This window comes from Cimex lectularius, unplaced genomic scaffold, assembly GCF_000648675.2.
Source record: "Cimex lectularius strain Harlan isolate CLEC.00 unplaced genomic scaffold, Clec_2.1 scaffold96, whole genome shotgun sequence".
Lineage (NCBI taxonomy): Eukaryota > Metazoa > Arthropoda > Insecta > Hemiptera > Cimicidae > Cimex > Cimex lectularius.
Genome location: NW_019392676.1, coordinates 106,271 through 128,221, shown reverse-complemented (window position 1 = coordinate 128,221; position 21,951 = coordinate 106,271). Strand labels below are relative to the sequence as shown.

At 34.5% G+C, this 21,951-nt stretch overlaps 1 protein-coding gene and 2 long non-coding RNA genes across 14 annotated transcripts in view; 1 reads left to right on the top strand and 2 right to left on the bottom strand.

The window, feature by feature from the left end:
- LOC106660839 overlaps nucleotides 1-17,177 on the top strand; it is a 251,418-nt gene extending 234,241 nt beyond the window's left edge. For all 3 annotated transcript variants that reach the window (XM_014383817.2, XM_014383816.2, XM_014383818.2), the window contains 6 exons: nucleotides 1,180-1,341; nucleotides 8,027-8,225; nucleotides 13,242-13,438; nucleotides 14,955-15,057; nucleotides 15,227-15,436; nucleotides 16,777-17,177. In XM_014383817.2, coding sequence (XP_014239303.1) covers nucleotides 1,180-1,341; nucleotides 8,027-8,225; nucleotides 13,242-13,438; nucleotides 14,955-15,057; nucleotides 15,227-15,436; nucleotides 16,777-16,889 — 984 coding nt within the window. In that variant the 3' untranslated portion in view covers nucleotides 16,890-17,177. The remainder of the gene's footprint in view (nucleotides 1-1,179; nucleotides 1,342-8,026; nucleotides 8,226-13,241; nucleotides 13,439-14,954; nucleotides 15,058-15,226; nucleotides 15,437-16,776) is intronic.
- On the bottom strand, nucleotides 5,788-9,670 carry LOC106660840. 10 transcript variants are annotated; one of them, XR_001339596.1, is made up of 4 exons: nucleotides 9,320-9,506; nucleotides 8,350-9,262; nucleotides 8,002-8,253; nucleotides 5,788-5,802 (listed from the first exon to the last, which is right to left on the bottom strand). It is a non-coding gene; the product is annotated as an uncharacterized LOC106660840 (long non-coding RNA). The 10 variants fall into 10 exon arrangements; XR_001339591.1 differs by lacking the exon at nucleotides 5,788-5,802 and adding an exon at nucleotides 5,859-5,873 and having other exon boundaries at nucleotides 8,319-9,262; XR_001339592.1 differs by lacking the exon at nucleotides 5,788-5,802 and adding an exon at nucleotides 5,859-5,873 and having other exon boundaries at nucleotides 8,002-8,263.
- A 3,270-nt stretch (nucleotides 17,178-20,447) lies between the features above and the next one.
- On the bottom strand, nucleotides 20,448-21,744 carry LOC106674388. Its single transcript, XR_001341513.1, has 3 exons — nucleotides 21,619-21,744; nucleotides 20,604-20,749; nucleotides 20,448-20,541 (listed from the first exon to the last, which is right to left on the bottom strand). It is a non-coding gene; the product is annotated as an uncharacterized LOC106674388 (long non-coding RNA).
- Between the last annotated feature and the right edge of the window lie 207 nt (nucleotides 21,745-21,951).

Genomic DNA, 21,951 nt, shown 5'->3' with positions numbered 1-21,951 from the left:
GTTCATTGAATCTTATACCTTTGATTAAAAGTCAAAGTTTCTGCTTAAAGTATTAGATGTATCGTTTTCTTTTTTCACGAATAATTTGCATCATGTATCTCTTGATGAAAAAGTACAGCCCTTCGCAATGTTGGGTCTGTTTCAAAGAAATTTGAAATCTTCTATTAACAACTTAATTATGTCAATTTTTAGACACAGTTAAGATTGTTTTGCTCTGGTGATGACCTTAATAGGTTGAAAGCTTGGCAGTAACGATTGAATTTGATTTTTTATCAAGACCATACCGTGATCAGATTATTCGAAAGTCAATACATACAACAGCGTATGGCGCGGAAAACCGCTGAGAGGAACAGACTGTCAAGAAATAAAAATTGGCGGATTAAAGTAAAGGTAGAGAGATAGTTACTCGTGAGGTACCTAAAGGACACCTAGTTAGTAGGATTGGATAGAGGGATATTGTTCGGTATAAAAAAAATTATGTAAAAGTTTTATGAAGTACCACTCCGCGTGTGCAGCAGATTATACCTTACAATTCGTATTTACCGTATACAATCCCAGTTATTGGTAAGAATTACGCATATTTTGTACCTATTTATTCAAAAAAAAATAGTGTTTTTTAGTTGGAGTTTTCACTTCGTTAGAAGGTTCATTTGGTTATGTTATTTACATTTATACTTATTTCATTACATGAACCTACATTATTATTTGTTCAATGTCAAATTGACTTTGTGGTATTTGTATTAAATTGAAATTTATATCTATTTTATTCTCGATAATGCGTAATCGCTATATTTTGAAATATCTGATTTCTTATTAACCTAACTTCCTTGTCACTACAAGTTATTGGGATTGTACTGTCTTCCAAATGTATATAAGCACTATTTTTTCGACTTAAGGTTTATTTATCAGAATTTCATTTAATTTAAGAAATTTAAAAAATTTACAACTTACAACTGTTGAGCATGATTATTTATATTTTATGGCTATACGTGCTCATGCATTTCACATATCACAGACTAATAAACCATGAGACGTTTCTTGCATAAAGTGAGTACCGATCCGATAAGAGAGTTCGTGTGAACCGCCGTGAGGTTAAACTGACCTAAGATGTAGCGCGATGGTATCTGGAGTACGAGGGTGATGGCATATCTCGTATTTTATTATTTGTTTGTGTTTTAGGGCGTGAAAGTCAAAATGGACGACCAAGGCAACATCTTAGTCAAACGTGTGTCCAAGTGCAACGTCTACGTGAAGAGCACGAGCAGCGGCGAAGAGACGAGCATCGGAGCCGACGTGCTCAAGCTGCCCAACTGCGCACTCGAGACAGACAAGCCAGTCAAGGTCAGTATGCAGTTTTCTCCAGCAGCCTTACTTTCCTTATGTTCCTTTGGGGATCGCAACGGGGTCTGGGTCTGCGATTATGCGTACAATGGGACTTTCTCTCCGTTCCGTTTATGATCTCGTCGTAGGTCTCGAAAGAAAAAGAGGTCATTTGCATTTAACAATCGAATGACACGCCCGGGTGTTTTATCGCCCCTCGAGCGAGGCGTTATAAATAAACCTCGGGTTGACAATTTACACCTTTTTTTAGTCCACAGTAACCACTGGGCTATTTCACCTTTTCAACTAGCTCATTAAATCTGTCTCATACATCATCGTCTACTTTGCAAAACGAGCAAAACCAAGAGTGCGTAACGCCGGTAGCTGTACCTGCTGATTGCTTAACTTAAATAACAATTTGTAGGCTGGTCGTTTCCGATCAGGCAAGTCGCCTATTCATTATTTTAGCGAGTTAGACCAGTTACAAACCGTCTGGCATGAAAAACTAGTTATATTATAAAATCTTTAAGATATATAGAAATAAATTACAAAATCAAATGAAATTACACTCAAAAACTATGACGTAATCTTTGTGTTTCAGTTAGTTTTCAATTTGGCATAATTTCACTTTTGGGAATACCAGATTTGAAAGCAATCAAACGTAGGCCATTATTTTGGACCGTTAGAAGTCTAGAGATGAAGGTAATATTGTAGGGAGACCAAATATGGAAACAATACTCAAAATAGATTTAACTAATTGGTAATAAAAATAATTCAATTAGTTAAGGTTTTTAGTTGAGATAGAAAAGTCAGTGTCACGAGCGGGGTTCGAACCCACGTCCTTCGCGACTAGATACGCCGCTACTCTACCATTTGAGCTATCGTGACATCGATCCATTCGGACACTAACTTCCCATATCAACCACACCTCTCGAATTTTCCCTCCTTTCTGCCATTTTTCAAATGACGTGTAATCGATTTTATTCTCGGCGACAAATGAAATGGCCACGGAGAGCTTTCGTGAAGATATACTTCATTTTAACTTATTAAATTCACTAGTTTTCGAGGTCTGCTTGACCAATTAATATCTTTCAATTAATTAAGGTTTTTAGTTGAGATGAAAAATGGCAAAAAGGAGGGAAAATTCAAAAGGTGAGGTTGAGATGGCAAGTTAATGTCCGAGTGGATCGAATTCACGACCAAACTGACAAACAACCAAAGTTTTGCATTTTACAATAAAATAGTGTGATACAATATGTAAATAATTGTACGAAGTTAAATTCACTAGTTTTCGCGTTCCGCTTGACCAATTAAATTCTTACAATTAATTAAGGTTTTCAGTACTGCTGAGCTATCCTGACTCCGATCCACTCGGACACTAACTTCCCATCTCAAGTGGTAGAGTAGCGGCGTATCTAGCCGAAGGTCGTGGGTTCGAATCCCGCTCGTGTCACTGACTTTTTTACTTCAAGTAAAAACCTTAATTAATTGAAAGATATTATCAAGTCGACCACGAAAACTAGTGAATTTAATAAAAATAATTGAACAAGGAATATTTTAGTTAACTCTTCAGAGTAAAAAAGACCAACGAGCTAAAGCCGGGACATCCCCTCTGGACCTAACCACCGCGATTCGGCTCTTGACGCTAAAAATACGCTAAAAAACATTAAACGAAATGGAATGGTCGGTGGGCTGAATCGACGGAAAATCTCTTGTAAATCAAGAGCACTGTCGATAGATGACCCTCAGAGGACCTGTTTCGTATAAGAAGGGATATCCTCACCCGATTAACACTAGGCCGTGTGAGGATGACACAAGGACGCGTTCTACTAGGTCAAAGCCCGCGTATGTGTCCGGCATGCGGAGAAACGTTGCTCGTTTATGCTCCACTTAATTGAAGGGTGCCATTATTTGGTTCCATAGAGAGAATGGCTAGGAATACCACCCGATATGAGACTAGTTTATGAGCAAGGCAGCGAATCTTTGGGTCCACTGTTCCGATTCTTGAAAGAAACAGAATTGTTTTGTTGTATGCAGTACTGATAGTTATGTTAGCGAGTTTTGAAAGTGTATTTATTTCTTGTCGTGAAGTTGAAGCCTGAGAGGGCCAATGGCGGAATATTTGAGTACCCCCATCGACCTTCCATTAGGTTAGTTAAATAGTACTACTCAGTGAAGATTCGTCTGAAGATGACAATCATCAACAGATTTTATAACATAAAAAAATAATATTTAACATTACAGAATTGCTTAAAATACTATTATGTTTTTAACATAATAAAACTAAAACTCAGACCTGCCGATAAAGACGTTTCGTCTGCTTTTGACATATTAACGAAGCAAGGAAACGACCGAACTCCAGGTTCATTACGCCACAGATTTTCAACAAATAACCTAATATAATAATAATAATAATAATAATCACCAATGTAGAACGGACATCTACCTTAATATAATAATCTTTTAAATATAATTACATCTACCATATTACATTGCCCCTACTAGTTTTCTTAAATTCTTGAGTTTTCACAAAATCGTCAAAACAGTTTTAACGTTCCCTTTCAGTTATTCTATCTACATTAATTCACATTTTGTTTTTGATTTTTTCGGATCATTATTTTTTTCTATTCTATACAAATTACACCAGATAATATCATGGCCATGATAATTTCATCCTTCATATAGATAAGTCTAATTGATAAAAGCGGGACTTGGATCACCATCAGACAAGTTATTTTACAAAGGATATATTATGATATTTAATAGGTGCAAACGACGTTAGATCGAAACGATTGGACATGGTTTAAGTTAGGTCGCTTTGACGTACTCTAGAGTTCCAGCCGATAAATCCAGAAACGAACCATCTTGAACCTTGAAGAGCTTTTTTTTCTAAATTCATTCACTTTCTCTTCGTAGTAGCTAGGATTGAAGTATCTATTATAAATATAATGCATGTTGCTATAATTGGCTCTTAAATATTCAAAATTACTAAAGATAATATACGTCATACACACAGAAGAAAATTTATGGAGTTTTATGAACAATGAGTGTCTAGAATCGATTTGTCTTGAAAAACAAAATTCACCTTAAAAGAATGTTCCGTTATTCTTTAGTCAGAAGTTAAATTGTCCCTAAATTTATTGTCATACTTACATAACAATACTCAAAAATTCACACATAAGCATGAGAAAAAATATCACTCTATAAATTACACTAAAATCTATGAAAAATATTAGACTGAAAATTATTCTTTAATTTTTTAGGCCTTTTTGACGGTAGAATTTTAATTGAAAGAATTAATTTTTTTCAGTGTACAGCAACTTGTGCCATTTTCAGAAATATTTCTAAAAGAATCTTAAATTCTATAATTGTTTTAACAAAATATATTTTCTAGTTGACGTAGATCGACCTACGTAGTTTAAACTGATGTTGTACTGGATATGTAATGACCTCAAGAAGATCCAATACAACATCAAAATATATTTTGTTGAAAACACGATTTGCCAAAAAAAAGTTGCTGTTGTTTCAAAGAAAAAAAGTTTCCTTTAAAAACCTCCAGCCATTTTTGATAAATCATGTTTTTTAACAAAGTTTATTTTGTTAAAACTATTATTAAGAATTTAAATTGTCTTAAGAAAGAAAATTCTTGAAAATGACAAAAGTTGAAGAAACGTTAAGAAAAATTTTTTTCAAAAGGAAATTAATTCACTACTTTCGTTGTCCGCTTGACCAATTAATACATGACAATTAATTAAGGTTTTTAGTTGAGATGAAAAAAAGTTAATGGCACGAGAGGGATTCGAACCCACGACCTTCGGCTAGATACGCCGCTGCTCTAACGAATCCCTCTCGTGCCATTAACTTTTTTTCCTCTCAACTAAAAACCTTAATTGTTAAGAAAAATGTATTTTTTTATTTAAATTCTACCTGCAAATAGCCTAAAAATGAAAGAATAATATTTTCATCCATACAAAGAAAGAAGGACAAGAGCAACAAAGAAAGAATAATTAAAACTTTTGAATTATAATTAACTTGATCGTTTTAGAAAACACTCATAGTTTACTAGACTTAAAAACGATTTAAACTCTCTAAAAAAATAACGTTGTTATTCTTTTGTTGGCGGTTTCATTGTCCCTGATCATCCTGGTCCGATTATTCTCGCTGTATTTTTCGGTTCGGTGCGTTGCGGCGTTTCAATGAAGATCAGTTGAGCCAGTTTCGCTCAGTTTTGTAATTCTCTGTCTACAAGACGGATTAATTTTCAACCCACACTTAACGTTCTTTTTAATATTACACATCGTTTTAACATGACAAAATTTATTTATTTTTTACAACAATAATTTTCTCTTGGTTTCGCCAATAATAATACATAATTCTTCTCGTCTCTTGGGCGTCCCTTTCACTTGTAGACTGCTGTGAATTTCCTACAACCTTCAGTGAACGGGTAATAGGCTCGTGCGGTTGGTTCTTGTGGTCGTAGGGCTGTAAATTGATAAGGGAGCTTTTTTCAAATCCTCTACCTTCAATTTGCTCTTGGCTGAATTTCTCATTACCTTTAAGAACAGTTTTTGTAAGTCGATTTATCAGAAGGTTGTGAGAATGTTATTTTAGATTTGGACGATGTATCTAACAACAATAGACACGTGATTCTAATTATGATAACATAGATTTTGGATTGCAGAGAAAATCCAAATCTTTTTAGTTCGAAAGGCATTGTCTTTTAATTGGCACACTATATTTGATATATGCCGTAAATTTCATATTTTATCGATTATACTAAAAAAAATTTATAACGAAAATGGTTGTATAACCCAAACTGGAAGTAATTACAGTAGTTCAACATTTCGTAATAAATTACCCAGGATGTCGTGGAAGAAATCAATTTATCCTTTATAAGAAAAAAAAACATTTTTAATAGCAAAATCCACAAACAACCAATTATGATATTGAGTGTGATTAAACATTTCTGGTTATTTAGTAATAATCTGTGTGTGAATAAAATAAATATGAAATATCAGAAAAATCTTCGTTAAAAAATACACAACCTGTACTGTTCGAACATTGTTTCAAGTCCCGAACTTTATCGATGAACTTATTGCCTGAAGGCGCGATAAACCTGATTGATTTATTGGACTATAACCAAGCCTCTCACATATCTTTCGTTGTAACAAAAAAACTCATTTATGCAAAGGCTGCGATAGCCAAATTTCTTCAAAACAATATTAGCTCCTCAGGGCGAAATACTTCCTAACAATAAATGACATGAAAAATTGCAGCAAGTGCTGCTCGGCTGGGCATAATGTTCTGCGTTGAAAATGAAAGTTGTAACAAAGCGACGCATCTCGGATCGGAAGAGTTAATGAAGCCGTGTTTGCCCAATAGCATTTGCATTATTTATCATTTAAAAAATCCATTGTATTCCGATTCCTTATTAAAATTAGACCGTTCTTTGAATCCAAATCGGGGCACACCTAATGAAAACTTCCCAGTCGATAAATGACACCTTTTCTTCCGGGCCAGAAATTCCTTGGCAAGTGTGTCGTACATTTTTATCTTGGGAAAACATTCAGATTCCAATAGAATCGGTTATGATGCTGAGAATATTTAAATGATCGCCGTCAGACCGAATCGAGATCTAAATTTTTTGATAGTGTTTTGAAGTTTCGACGCCAACGCGTTGAACCAATTCAGATTTTTTAATCGGAAAAGTTTGGGGATTCGGTCAGATCGGGCAGACTCGTTCGTAAACAGTTTCACGGCGAGCCTGCAACAATAGGTGTGATAGTGAAATTAAGTGAAAGGGGAAACAGTTATTGTTACGTCAAACGTGAGTCCTGGGAGCTGTGATTACCCAGGTTACCATTAGTCATTTTCCATTCTTCTCAGTTAGGAGGTCCCGTAATAAAAAAATTGATTGTATCACGTGACTCTTATCAATAAAAACCGAATGTGGCCAGGAAGAAATGACTTGTTTCCTCCCCAGGTTTTAAAACCATCACGGGCATTGTTTTCTCCTACTTCTTTTTATAATCAAGGATTCCATTCATTATCCTAAAGTACAGAAATCGCTCCTTAGGCTTTTAAACAGTCTTATCAATTTTCCCAATCGGAAAAACAATTCCGGTGATTATTTACCAACGAAATGATTGTAAAATGTGATTTCTTAAGCCGGAGATCTGCAATCTGGTGCCAGTTCAATGTCAACCGTTAATGACCGAACATTTTAATGGTGAGCCATGTGGGAGACAATGGTTGAAGGACTCTTCGAGAGCCGGTGGGTGTCTTTGCGCAAGACAGAACATCTCGAGTCGACTATTTGGCTTTTCCGGAAAAACAAACATGAGTGGGCTCGAGTGAGCACGACTGACGGACATTAAAAAGATAGAAAAATAAAGTAGTCGACATAATGTCGCTGGGTTTAAGGTACTAGATTTAACATCTCGGAGTCAGAAACCGATAAAAAGAAAAGGAAAGTAACGGAGGTGAGAAAGGGAAAAGGATGAAAGGCCAACGTGCAACGGTTAGGGTGTGAGGTTCTTAACCCACTAACGGTAGGCTCGTCATTTGAATCGACTCGTCCCTCGACCTTCACCTCCGATCCCAAGAAATCCCATATAATCAGCTAAAAAACGTGCGGATTGTCGGGTACTTAAGGCAATTAAGTTAGAAAAGTGCATTAACCTGTCTTCTTTCTTTTTTTTTTCAGCTCTTCGATATGAAGAAATTCCAAGCCAACGTATCAAGAGAGTTGAGGCGCGCGTATCCGGACCGAAGGCGTCTGGAATGCCAGTGCCTGAGCGCTTTGGCGTTCGTCAAATCCGACCCGGACCTCCTGGAATGCCCGATCTGGGTGCTTATCATCAACGTCGTCGCCATGGACATGCTCAAATCTAAGCTGCCTCCAGGTAATTGTCCGTCGTAGTTTTCCCTTACCTGAAATAACCTATTAAATGCATGTTAAACAGACCTTGGTACAAGAGGCGACAAAGGCTATTAACCCGTGGGTCCTTTGTATCCCTGAGGGGCTACCTCAACTACAATACCGTCTATCCTCGTGGTTAATCAATCTTGGTCCACCCATTGACACAATGTTACAATTTTTCCTTTCAATGCATAAGCTTTTTTTTGCTCTCGTTCCGACCAGTAACAATGCACGTTGTAATCGAACTACTACTCTAAATTTTCTAATTTATGTAGCTACATGTGACAAAGTACTAGTTAAACTAAATTTTGAAGTTGAAGTCTTAAAATAGTATCCTGACATTATAGAAGTATGAAAACTGGCAGTACCTTTATGTTTATCACACTTTTTATTTTTCTTACCTTTTGAAGTGAAAAAATGTATTTCTGTCCTAGTTGAATTGAATGAAATAAAATTTGTTCTTGCCAACCACAGATGACAAAACACATGGCTAATATTAAAAAACAAACTAAACTAGCTAAAGTCAAATAAAAAATTCACTACTGTTAAGAAAAGTAACAATATATTTTCCAAAACATAAAAAGCCGAAAAGTAAAACTAATAATTTTGATAAGCCGAAACAAGAATTTTAAAATAAGACGAGAATTTGCATTATTTTTAGGAAAAAAAATTTAGAACCAAATTGCCGAAAGGGAGAAAAAATAATCTGAAAAATTTAGAGCCTAAAGGGGATAATTTCAAAACGAAGAATTTTGGCGATCTTTAGATTTTTTTGTAGGGGGTTTTTGTAGTCTTTATTGTCCAGAGTTGGCCGGTGACATCTGATTTAGAGGCGGTTGAGGTCAATTTCAAAACTTCACTGGCAGCCGGTCGTCCGATTTCCGTCCTCAGAACAATCGAAGGGTTTTCGAAAAAGCCGCAAGCACTGAATTCCAATATGCTTCCAAGGACTACTGTGCACCCGGTGGGCGCACCTCACCTTACATCATCTCGATCATTTTTGATATTTTTACTCACAACCTGAAAAACGTTAATGGTTTACTTACCGACTAATTATTGTTATCGATTAATACTTACAAATAAATTTCATGACTGACGTGCTCTGAAGGGACGACCAACTAAATCAGGACTGACATGAAGGGGGCGCACCCCAACCAGTGTGAGGTGGACATGCTCTCCAGAGCAAGCCTTGGAAGTGACCTCTTCGCTGGGTCGTGACACACTGACCGATCTCAAATCATGGTTACAAATCATATGTTTAATTACACGCTCATTTGTTTTCGCTCAACCGACAGAAATGTGTATATCATTTGAAATAGGTGGAGAAAAATAAATTCCCTTTCACTCAAGTGACAGTGATTTTTCTCCTAGTTCTATTTTATAATTCGGTTTTAAATGATTTTCCATGTATTTTCCTGAACATTCCAAGTAAAACACACAAAAAACATATGACTTTGATCATCCATTTAAATTTAAATTTAATAATAATTATTTACGCGCCTTAAATTGTTAAAGACAAAGTAAATCTTATTTTTCTCTAAGGCAAAGTAAATCTTATTTTTCTCTATCTTTTTACATTTTTCTTCTTTTTTTTTTTTAAATTCCCTTTACAAATGAATCAGAAGATTCAAAACTTTACAAAGTAAAGATTGCTATTTTTGTTTACTGGGATATATCATGACTTTTCCTTGATTTTTAAATTGTGTTTGTTTATATATTTCTGATTGTTTACTAAACGTGTTTTAGCTCATTAATAAATTTCAAGAATGAAATGATACAAAAGTTAAAGTATTAGAATTAATAAAAATTACTAAAAAGCAAATCTGAAGGGAAATAATATATTTCAACCAAAATGGTATCTTCACAATAATTTGTCGCAGATCAACACCTAATAGTTCAATATTTCTTCTTTTATGTTGGAATATGACTTTCAACTAATTGAGAGTATAATTAGTCTATAGTAATTAGTATAATTAGATGGCCTGTAATCGGCTATTCACGCTAATAAATACATTCAGTCGAATTGCTAGCCAAAGAAACACATGGACTGCATAACAAATATTTCAATGGTGCTACAGTAATAACAGTACCAAGTTTCTAATAAGATCAACTCAAACTTACTTACAAAACAGAGATCTACAAATTAGTCCCTAAGATGGGTAGGTCGTGAGGGAATGTTATTGAACTGGGCAGCAGATATACTAGCTTAAAGGTGAGGGTCAGAACAACACATAGATGCAAATTCATATTATGACTTATATTATAGCCACATTATAAAATAAATTTGGAATCTTGGGTATAACAAACAAAAAAAATTCTGGGAACGTGGCTCCTAAGGTCTCGCTTTTGCTTAAAAGGACTAATCTTAAAACAACCCAATGATAGAAAGAGGAAATCCTACTCAACAGAATATAATTAAAATCACAAACATGTATATTTACAGAACACGCTCCAGTAAAATACCACTTAAAAATGGGACTATTAAAACATGACCAATGTCGACTATGTCTAAATCAGACAGACATAGAACCCTCTGCAACTCCCCTCCAATTGCTAGGAAAAGTCTAAGATTAGGAAAACCATTCTTGTACAATATAGACCAAGAATCCTAGATGAGAATAATTCTGTACTTATTAAATAAATCATTATAGAAGGTCGGACATAATAGTTTAAATACGATCTCAAATGAGAAAAAAGTATATAATTTAAACATCTATTATGTAGGTAAATCACGAGAATCTCCTCCATCTTTGTTAGCATATCATTTTTCAACCTAATAATAAATAAATAAACCTTTTTATTTCCTCTAGTACGTAATAATTTTCTTTTATAATATTATAATGATGTATGGTTGTAACTACTATTGAAATTATCTTCTCTTCTTTTTCTTTAACTTCTTCCCTTTCTCGGTGGAAGAGGAAACTATGCCCATTTAAGGGCAAAGTACTCTTCCAAGTTTTTCTTCTTGTCTCTGGCGATGTTTTCCCAGAGCTTCTCGGCGTGTTGGATCAACTCATCTTCTCTTGTCTACCCTGTTTTCGCGTTCCGTCCTATGGGATCCAATCAGTTCTTCGTGACAGATGGACATCTGTCATCACTAAGCCTCGCAACATGACCTGCCTACTGCCATTTTAATTTCGTGACGGTTTCTATTACGTCTTATATTACGTTTGTTTGCTTCCGTATTTCTTTATCTCTAATTTTCTGTCTTCTACTTGTAGACAACATACTCCTTGCATGGCCCTTTAGATTGTTCTTAATATACTGATGAGTTTCTGAGAGATGGGCCGTGATTAAGCTATATATGTAATACATGGCAAAACACATGTGTTGAAAGCCGGGGTTTTTATCTCTCTAGGCCAGTTACTTTTAAAAATAAATTTCAACGTCCAGTATTTTCTCCATGCTTGGTAATGCGCTTATTTATTTCACAAGACATCTTGTCTGTGAAAGAGATAATTTTTCCAAGATAGGTTTCTGGTTTATATGAATTGTTTTCTGCATGCCGTTAATCATCACAAACGTTTTTCGACCTATCTCAACCCTAAACACATTTCCTAAGTAGGACGATCATAATCGGTCCTTTAACACTGCATCCATTTAACGCAAAAGGCTTGAATTATAACAATTATATACAAGAGAAAACCCAAATTTTGATGCATTGATGAAGGTCAATTCTCATAACTGTTAACGTTCCTCTATAATGAGCGGAATATCACCTTCCATATGGGTCAAATCAGTCAAATTTTCTCTGCATGCCGGATACAACGAAAATTTGTTTGCTGGTTTGCCAGTTATCAAGCAGAACAAGGTGATCATATAAAGTTGTTAAAGTTCAACGATTGTAGAACGTTCAAAAAGGGTTTTCTAATTTCTTAAAGGAAATTTTACGATCATTTGCAATGCTTTTTGTTAGCTTTCCCCAAGAATGAATAGTTAAAGACCTTCCAGTGGATTTATGATGACAGTACATAGTTGTAGAAAACATTAAATGTTGCATATCTATGAAAGGGTTGGGAATCTGACTATGGTTCATGTGGGGGGCCGCGGTAGCCGAGTGGTTAAGACGTCAGACTCTCGGCTAGTAGATCCCGCCGTCGTGGGTTCGATCCCCACCGTCGCCTCTGGACTTTTTCTGACGCCTAAGGGGACCGGTGGCCGCAATTGAAAGAAATTGACACGGCACTCATCAATGGAAGGGGCGGAATCGGATCTCAGCGACCCTGAATTTGGTCCCGACCCCCTTCAAAAATGAGTTTCTTCGATGGAAGAACACCGGTACAACGGGGGCTCAAGTTCACATTTGTGTTGCGAGCCCTCCTCCAAAATATGGAGCCAGGGATAAAGTACAATAAGCTGTACGGCTCAGCTGCAGTGCTCAGGAGGGAACTCCTCCAGTCCCTGAAAAAAAAATTGATGCTTTTGCAGGTTTAGAAATACCTGACGAACTTTTCGAACGAATAGCAAACCTCCCCTGTTTATAGGTTTTAACAAATTGGTCACAAATTTGGGTCTCGGGGAATAATTTTTCACTACAAATTTCAATAATATTTTTACAAATTCGTAAAAATTTAATCATGCGAGTAAGTCCATCCAATTTTTGATGAATTCTCATTTTAAGTAAATACGCTTTGATAGGACCTGCTCGACAATGTTTTCTTCTCAACCGAACTGTTTAATCCAAATTGATTGGTTGTATAAATGTACACAGTTTGCGTTTTAATCATCCGAAATGGTTCTGTAATAGCGCAGAATCGAGGTTGGTTGTATCGCGTGCCGCGGTATTCGTGGGCGTTTGGTGGTCCGCCGGGTACGGAAGGGCTTTCGGCTATCAAATAATGACCAGAAGAAAAACAAAGGCGGCGAGAACAAGGGCCTAGCACAAAGGATACCAGAATTAATTAACTTACCGGGCTATACCTCTATTATGGGGCTACCGCACACAGCTTTCCAGGATAGTTTCAGATTGGTTTTTAAAATAAATTTTTGTTATTTTCAGTGAAGAGGAGCACGGTCGATATCAGGAATCGCCCACGTATCCCAGTCCCCGACGAGGATCCTTATTCGGTCGCTAGCAACGGCGGTGCCAGCTCCGGCAGCTCCGGGGGTAGCGTTCATCAAGGACAGAGGAGGAGCGACAAGCCACCCAAGCTGCCACCAAGGGACAACAACCCTTACCCGCATCATATCCCCAAGGTGAGTGGTTGCATACTTTCCGATGGAGCCTACTCGCGTGCTTTCACGTTGGAATTTGCATAGAGATCGACTTTCTACGATGAGGCGTAAGTTGCCTTTCTTCGGCTATAAAAAAATCCCATAAGACAGTCGTTTTTTTGGTCATTTTGGAAGAATTCTGTTGGCTTTTCTTTTGATTTCTTCATTTATACTTTTACTAACTATTAATCTAACATTCTAACTTTAAAGACGTTGTAGTTTGGTCGTTTCTGTCCTGGTCTGCCTATTGTTGTTATGTAAAATCAGTGTTTACATAAAAGTTATAAACCTACGACAAAGCGGTTTTAATTGTGTGGTTACGGTTAAACTGCTGAGCTGGAAAATAATCCAACAATGTGTTAAAATTTCGTACTCCGCAAAAACGTCCTGCTTAAGCATTTGAAATATTGAATTTCGTGTGAGCACTGCACATGGGCATTCTGATGCATGATCACCCAGATCATCCTGGCACTATCTTGCTGATATTTGCCAACAAATAAAAATGGAGCATATGCGAACCAGGGTAACCGGAAATGACCAATATGCACATTCAGATCGTTTCAAATTTTCAATTGTATTCGTAACAACATAAATTTAAAGATTACACAAAATATAATTGAGTGCACAAAAAAAAAAAATCAGTGTCACGAGCGGGACTCGAACCCACGACTACCACCCAGGCGCTTCTACCATTTGAGATATCGACTGTACATAATAATAAAAGTAATTACTTTGGTTAATTGTACCAGCTAAAAACATATAATAGCTTAATAAATTTAATAGTTAATATAAAAAAAACTATTTTTTGTAAATAAAATAAGCTAATAATTTAAAAACTTCAACCGAACTTACATTTACATATTTTATAACTTGTTGAGCAACGAGTCCCTAAAAAACACACACATACTTTATAAAATTAACTTCAGTTTATTTAATTACTTTTTATTTATTTATTTTGTGTAAAATATATCGAGTATACATGTTGAACTGATCGTCACAAGACCACTTTACTTGGCACATAAACCAGCGAGAATAGACGGACCCGATAAAGTGTCAACAATCAATTTATAGTCTATTCTGTCTGTTTTGTCTTAGAGTTTTGTGCTAATCAGGTTATCTTGAGTAATCGTTAAAATTAAACGCGATGTTTATACATTTTTCTGTCTCAACATGGTTCTTACCGATCATAACTTAAATATTGGCAAAAAACCTCAAACATTTTAGCGGTTAACCGTTTCTATTTTTTTTAAATCTCGATAGTGTGGCAAATTTGTCAATTGGGTCATCCCTTCAGACACGGTTAGCCTGTGCAAATCCAACAATTTGTAGCAATTGGAAAAAAATGTTAAAAAAACATTAATTTGGCTATGTCATTGAAAAAAAAAACATACCAATTTAACAGTGAATAAGAATGCGAGAATAAAGTGTTAATAATCCTTTTGAATAAAGTTATACCTTTTTATTGGTTTTTATGTTTTATGTTAATTTACTGTTGCAGCCTGACTATGACGATATCGAAGAAGACGAAAATAGCTTAGTTACAAAGGCGAACTTCCCATCATCCAGAGGAAAGGACAAGACGAAAGATTCCAACAAACACGGTACGAGAAGAATAACTAATAAAATGTTCTACGGTCTGTAAAGATGGTTCGAATTATCTTCTGACTGTAATAAAATTTCAAGTCAGAGTTGCAGACCCAGAATAAAAAACGCGCAAGCCCACGCGACAATTATTCAGCATTCAACAGACTAATTGTTCTCGGTTTTCAGACGATCCTTATTATTGCGGTCTTAGAGCCAGAGTGCCCAATTTCGTCAAGAGCAAGAACGGCAAAGACAACGGAAAGATGGTGCCGCCCCCAGGAGGACGTTACGTCCTTCCGCCAGGTCCTCCGGGCGCCCACCTCGGCCTTCACCACATCCACCATCACCAACCTCATCCCGTCATGTGGCACGCTCGCAGCTACGACAGCGGAATGGGTAAAAGCAATACCACACAATATTTTTCACGATGAAATTGTCTGGGTTTTTGTTTTTACGAGTACATATTTTGTAAGGTAACTTTGAACAATTTTGCCGGGCGAAAATTTATTATTGATCTGGTGCAATCCGTTTCATCGACTTCAGTTAACGCAAAATTATACGTTATTTGTGCAGAATAGCAAAAGTAAATCAAAATACTATAAAAAATTACATATTTTATTACCAAACCTTTTCTTGTATACAAAATCATGAGCTGAGGCAAAATTAGCACCCATTAGTTTTTTAATAAATAAATAAACAAATTAATTAATGTGCGTTAAAATTTTATAACCAATGATTGTAGAATAATAATGTTATTATAAAATAATATTACATTAATATTTGTCATCGAATTTGAAAATCGTTCTCTGGCACAACATCAAGTTTCTGGGTCACCTGTTCCACTTTTAAGGACGTGGTTTTTTATTTTATATGTGATTTATGTGTTTTGTTTGGGTGCATATATTTTATCAGTGTGAGGGTGAGGAGCTGATGATGAAATATAGCGTCACCATCGCCCCTCCAGCAGCTTGTGTTTTTAGGATTGATGGCTGAATATTTACAAAAATACATCATTGACCCTAATTTAGATTAAATTATTAATACTGTGTGTTGATGGAGGAATATCGAGTATTCTACCGACTAATCAGAGTACAATGAACATGAACAATACAATGTGAATGTATTTATTTGTGCGACTGTACGAGTTAGTTAGTTTTAGGCTAGATTATAGTTGAGAGCTAAAATGAGATAGCTGTCAAACACCCTGTTGGTTGGGAAGAGATGATCTCCTGGACATCTGGCTTAAGTTAGATATTAGTGACCTAGCCGTAAAATAGGGTAGGTGAACCCCTGAGGTAAGACACAAGGGTCAATGATGTAGGAGTGACAATGCTTTAGGTCGTTAAGTCCAATAATATTATTCTACTATACTCATTGGTTATAACATCATAGTGAAAGATCACAGAACAAAATAAACACCTTAGAATTTTTTCTTCTTCATTCTTAGAATCCTCAATTATTTGAAGAAAGTGTTTGAAAAAAGACACACTGTTATTCAGCTTTCATACATTGCTTACTTACTAATGGATGCAGATAATATTGTATATCATTAAAATAAACTAAAAAATTGTGTTTGAGGCCCTGCAAATAAGCACAGATATTTTCCGATAGGGTTAAATGTGATAACTAATTTGATGATGAAAATACAACAGACTATCAAAGATGTTTTCCATGTCTCAAATGTTTCAAATTAGTTCCAAGTTTTTTCATTTATTTTCTTTATTTTTTTCTTTCAGATTCTGAGTTTATTGATTCACCTTACAACCATATCTATGGCAGGTTACCAATTCCTACACGCGGCTATATTCCACCCACACCTAGGACAATGTTCGTCAGCGAATGGGACTGATTTGAGAGTCAAACCTTTGGGTGTTTTCCTGTAAATAGTCTTGAATTTAAGATTTAAGCTGTCCAATTAATTTTGATGGTATTTTTTTAGAAACATCTCTAAATAATTTTTACCTTGGCAAAATAAGAAAATTGGACGAATTTTAATTAATTAAGATTTACTTTGTTGGAACATACATAGAAATATTTATTTAAAAAGACAAAACTATAAATGAAAATACAACATTGCAATTTGTACATTGTATATATATCATGATTATACATTAATTTTATAAATATAGTATTTCCGTATAAATATATTAATGCAATTTTTATAAAATATTATTTAAATTTATGTTTCATTTATTAGATTATTTTAATTTTACTATACAAAACTAATGCATTGCTTTTTTAAAAATTAATATAACTATAGATTCTGGCACTGCCAAGTTTAATTATTATTGTATAAAAGTGATGCTATGGTTAACCATATATTGTACTTGTTATATTGTTAGAAAGAATTTACCAGATTTCTATTTGTATAGTGACTATCCTATGATAGAATACACCATTAAGGTACTTTAGCCATAAAAGTTAAACAATGGAATGTTTTATTATTATATTAATGTAAACTTTTTCCAATTTATTACCTTTAATTTTATATCATTAAAATAACAATTTTATATATGTTAACTTATTTTTATTGATTGTGTTTAATTAAAGTTTATATAGGAGATGTATATGGTAAAATATTGTTATTCTGAATGTAGAATGTGTTTTTTGTTTTTTTATACAATAGCAGCGACACATTGACTTTGTATGCATTTGATTCAATTTCTTTGTGTGTAAAAGTTATGGAAATAAAATGGTGTCGGTTTAACTGTATTAATGTTTTTTGTTTGTTTGTTCAGACCTAACCTTTTCCCAACTCACAAGAGAAATAAAATGTTTACCATAAAACAATATTATCATAAATTGATTATATTTTTATTGCTATTTTTTTCTACGATAGATATGCATAATAATAAAAAATGTAAGTGCGTTATAAGTTCTAAGGGACAGATTCTTGGTAAATCCTTTCTTCAAGCTTTTGTTTGAAAGATAGGCTGAGTTGGAGCTTCTTAAAAAAACTAGTAGTTGTATGGGTACCTGAAATGTCAAGCTGGAAGACAAAGAACATGCAGATGATACAGTGAAAGATCTTACTATCGCAATCTGACCAGCTGACACTAAATGAGCAATAAAGAATGTAGTAAAGAAATGGTGGTAGTGTTAGAGGACTGGGTTATTCAAGTGTGTGCATGGAACATTGGTAGTTGGCCCTTGAAGAATCGATACCTCTGAAGAAGAATCGTCCTAACCCAACTCAGTATTGGTTATATGGTGAATCAGAAGAAAAGCTCTCAGATATCAAGAGCACTGTTGATAGATGGTCCTCAGATGACCTGACTCATATAATAAAGGACATCACATCAAAATTGGTCAGTAAATGCATCCAAAATCTCAAAATCTTGGGAACAAAATAACCTGATGATATCTTGGGTGCTAGGAACCAAGGGAATTTTGGGTAATGAAAAATCAGATACAGAGGAGGCACTGCAAGACCATATATAGGCCTAGAATCTATTCTTTGGGATAACAAAAACAAACAGAATCCTCCATCACAGAATCATCTAAAAAATGACAAAAGGAGAATTGAATAAATTCTAGAGGTGCTAGTCACAGTACGGTTATCAAACTAAAACAACCCTTACCAAGGTGGGGAAATTAACTGATACAAGTTAGAGAGGAGTAATAGGACAATATGTATACTGTTCACTGGCATCTGAGAAAATATCTACATAACATGGATATATAGGATTTGTAGGTTATGCAATAAGGTGGAAGAATAGCCACCCCTATCATTTTTTAATACAATACAACTCCTGAATTTCCAAGTACCCATATTTGTCCACTTCAATATGATGGCTTCATCACATGAATCATTTTTTTAGTAAAAGTGATAATGACAAAGGTATTAAACAGAAAACATTTTAGTATCATTGGAGTGATACCAATGAGTATTTTCCTCCACTCTTGCTTTTAATTTTGTATATATATCCTTGCTCATTGTTACATGTTACCTACCTGAAGGTAGTTGGAATGTACTACAAAATTTAAAAAAAAAGAAGAAAAAAGTGAAATGTATCAATCATGTGTAATTATATGTCGTATTGATTCGAAAACACATGTAATATGTCCCATGAAGCTTCTGGTAAATAAATTCCCTCTTATTAGGGGTACTATAAGAGAGAAAAACAGTACATTCTGGATTTGGATTTATATAGGCTCAAATCTTAATTAAAACCATTGGGACATTGCATTGGTATTGGAACAGAGGGTTCACTCTTACGATTAATGGCAAGAGACATGTTTGTAACTCTTTCAACCTGATGATGTGCTTTAAGCTTGAAATGCGGAATGTTGAAAACAACAAACTGTGAGTAAGACAAAGGATTCAGTCTTACCCGTCCAGCCACCTAGTGTTGGGTGCTGTAAACAGCTAAGCCAATTCAGCACGCAATGCATGCAGTTCCAAACTATCCCATGTTCAGTGTTTACATACTATTCATTCAAGTAGGGATGATGGAATACTTGCTATTCCTCCATTACCATTTACACATATTAAACAACTAACCTAATTGAGGGTCAATGGGGTTTGATATTCCATCAACCCTTTCACATCACACATTCACGCTAATAAATACATTCACTCTCAACACAAACTAGGTATACACAACTATTACTACTATACACAATAGAACAGTCCTGTTTCCTCCAAGAATTGGAGCAGGAGACTCAGATGCTCAATGCCATGCTCAAGCACAATTCTTAGATTGGGTGACATTCCTGCACACACTCTGTATAGAGCCAAGGAATTGCATACTACAATTAGAGTGGGACACATCGACCAACCTTTCTCGGCATGTTGGACACATACACAGTTTTGGCCCAAAAGTACATTCTGTTTGTTAGAATAAAATCTTTTTGGGGTTTGTTTTTAGAGTAACAAACAAATTTTCAATATGCTCATTGAAGTAATAATACTTAAATAAACAATTCTCTCTCAATGGAAGAAACTCATTTTTCTAGTGAAACTTGGTTAGAACAGGAGTCTGGTGTTTATAATAAACTTATTAATACTAAACCAAAAACTCCTTTGGGGTATGATAGAGTACCTGCTCATTTTCCAAATTATAGTGCAATCAGAGCTACTCAGCCGATAACTTGGTTATATAACTTGTCATTTAGAATACAATTTATGCCAGATATTTGAAAGGTTAGCTGTGTAATACTTATTTATAAGAGCGGTAATAAGTCAAATGACAAAACTTACATCAATATCATTGGCCCAATAGTGACAGTATTTGAATCTATTATTTATAATAAGATATATCCACTTGCGTCACAAATTGTTATTCTGCGACAACCTGGTTTTGATAAAAATAAGTCAGCATCCACTTATCTTTTAATCTATCATAAACATTATAGATGCAGTTGATAAACATTGTTATGTTGATTCAATTCACACAGACTTAGCAAAAGCATTTGACTCTGTCCATCATGATATTTTGATTACAAAGTTGGAGGCATATAGTTTTTATGGTAGTCTTCTCTGTTGGTTTCACTCTTATCTGGAAAATATATTCCAAATAGTTAAAGTTAATTTTTCTGACTCTTTCAAATTTACAGTTACTTCGGGAGTTCCACAGGCCTCTTGCTTAGGGCATCTTTTGTTTCTTGTTTTTATAAATGACATTTATTCTGTGCTTAATGACATAAATTTACTTCTCTTTGCTGATGAACTAAAAATCTTTAAACCTGTTTCTTCTCTTACTGATCCTACAAAACAATTTAAATTATCTTGATTCCTGATGTTAAAATAATATTTAAATCTTAATACTATAAAACGTGTCCATGTCTGCTTCTCAAGGTGCATTAATTATAGCAACGACACACCCTCAATTAATAAAGAACTATTAAAAACCTCAGCGTCTTGTTTGACCAACAGCTAATGTTCTCAAAACCAAATTTTAGTTTAACTGTTAATGCTATAAAACTTCTCAAATTTATAATTCTTTTTTCAGAATATTCAGCTGTTAAAAGTGCAATAAATCACTGAATTCTCTTATATAGTTTGGTTACCGCATTATCAGTATATAAAACCATTCTTGTATGTGTTGAGTATAGCTTTCTCAGATATATACATTGGGTTTTATTTCAAAATTTTGCTGCAAATTATTCAAAAATTCTAAATGCTTGAATATAGACACACTTGAAACCAGATGTAAAAAAATTATATTATATTTCTCCATAAATTATTAAATAATCAGATAAACTGTCCAGAACTCCTCAAAATAATTAACTTTAACATTCCATTTCATAACGCCAGAAACATTCAAATCGTAGCCTACAGTAGGAAAAATTATACTTTTCATTCTCCCATCAACAGAGTTCATAGACAATCTAACTCCATTTGCATAGATTATTTCTTTTATAAAAGTACAAAAATTAAAAAAAAAAATTGAAATGCCACTTCAAACTTGTATCTAGTCATAGTTATGCATTTTTATATACACTTATATATGAGTGTTCTTATATTTTTATTTATTAACTTTATTTTAATAATATTTTGTGTTTACCTGTTTTTCTATGTTATTAGGTTTCTAAGCTTGTGTTTGTAATAAATAAAATAAAACAAAAAAATGTACCTGGCACTCCAAAGCGAATAGGCAGACAAAAATGATTCGTATCATTCAAATCATAGGTTCATCTCCCTACAGACCACATGGAAAAATCTCACAATTGAACTAAATATTGGCAATATCAGGAGTTGTTTGAAATGTACAAAGTGTTACATCAAATTAAGAAAAAAAAAAAAAAAAAAAAACATATATACATTAATTAACAAACAATAAAAATTATGATACAAAACTCTAATCATAATCCACACTCAGCTGAGATGTGAAATATTAATTTTTAAATTTAGGAAAGACTAAAAATCAAATGCCCGTATTCCCGTGGTCGACCCAGGAGAGAAGAGA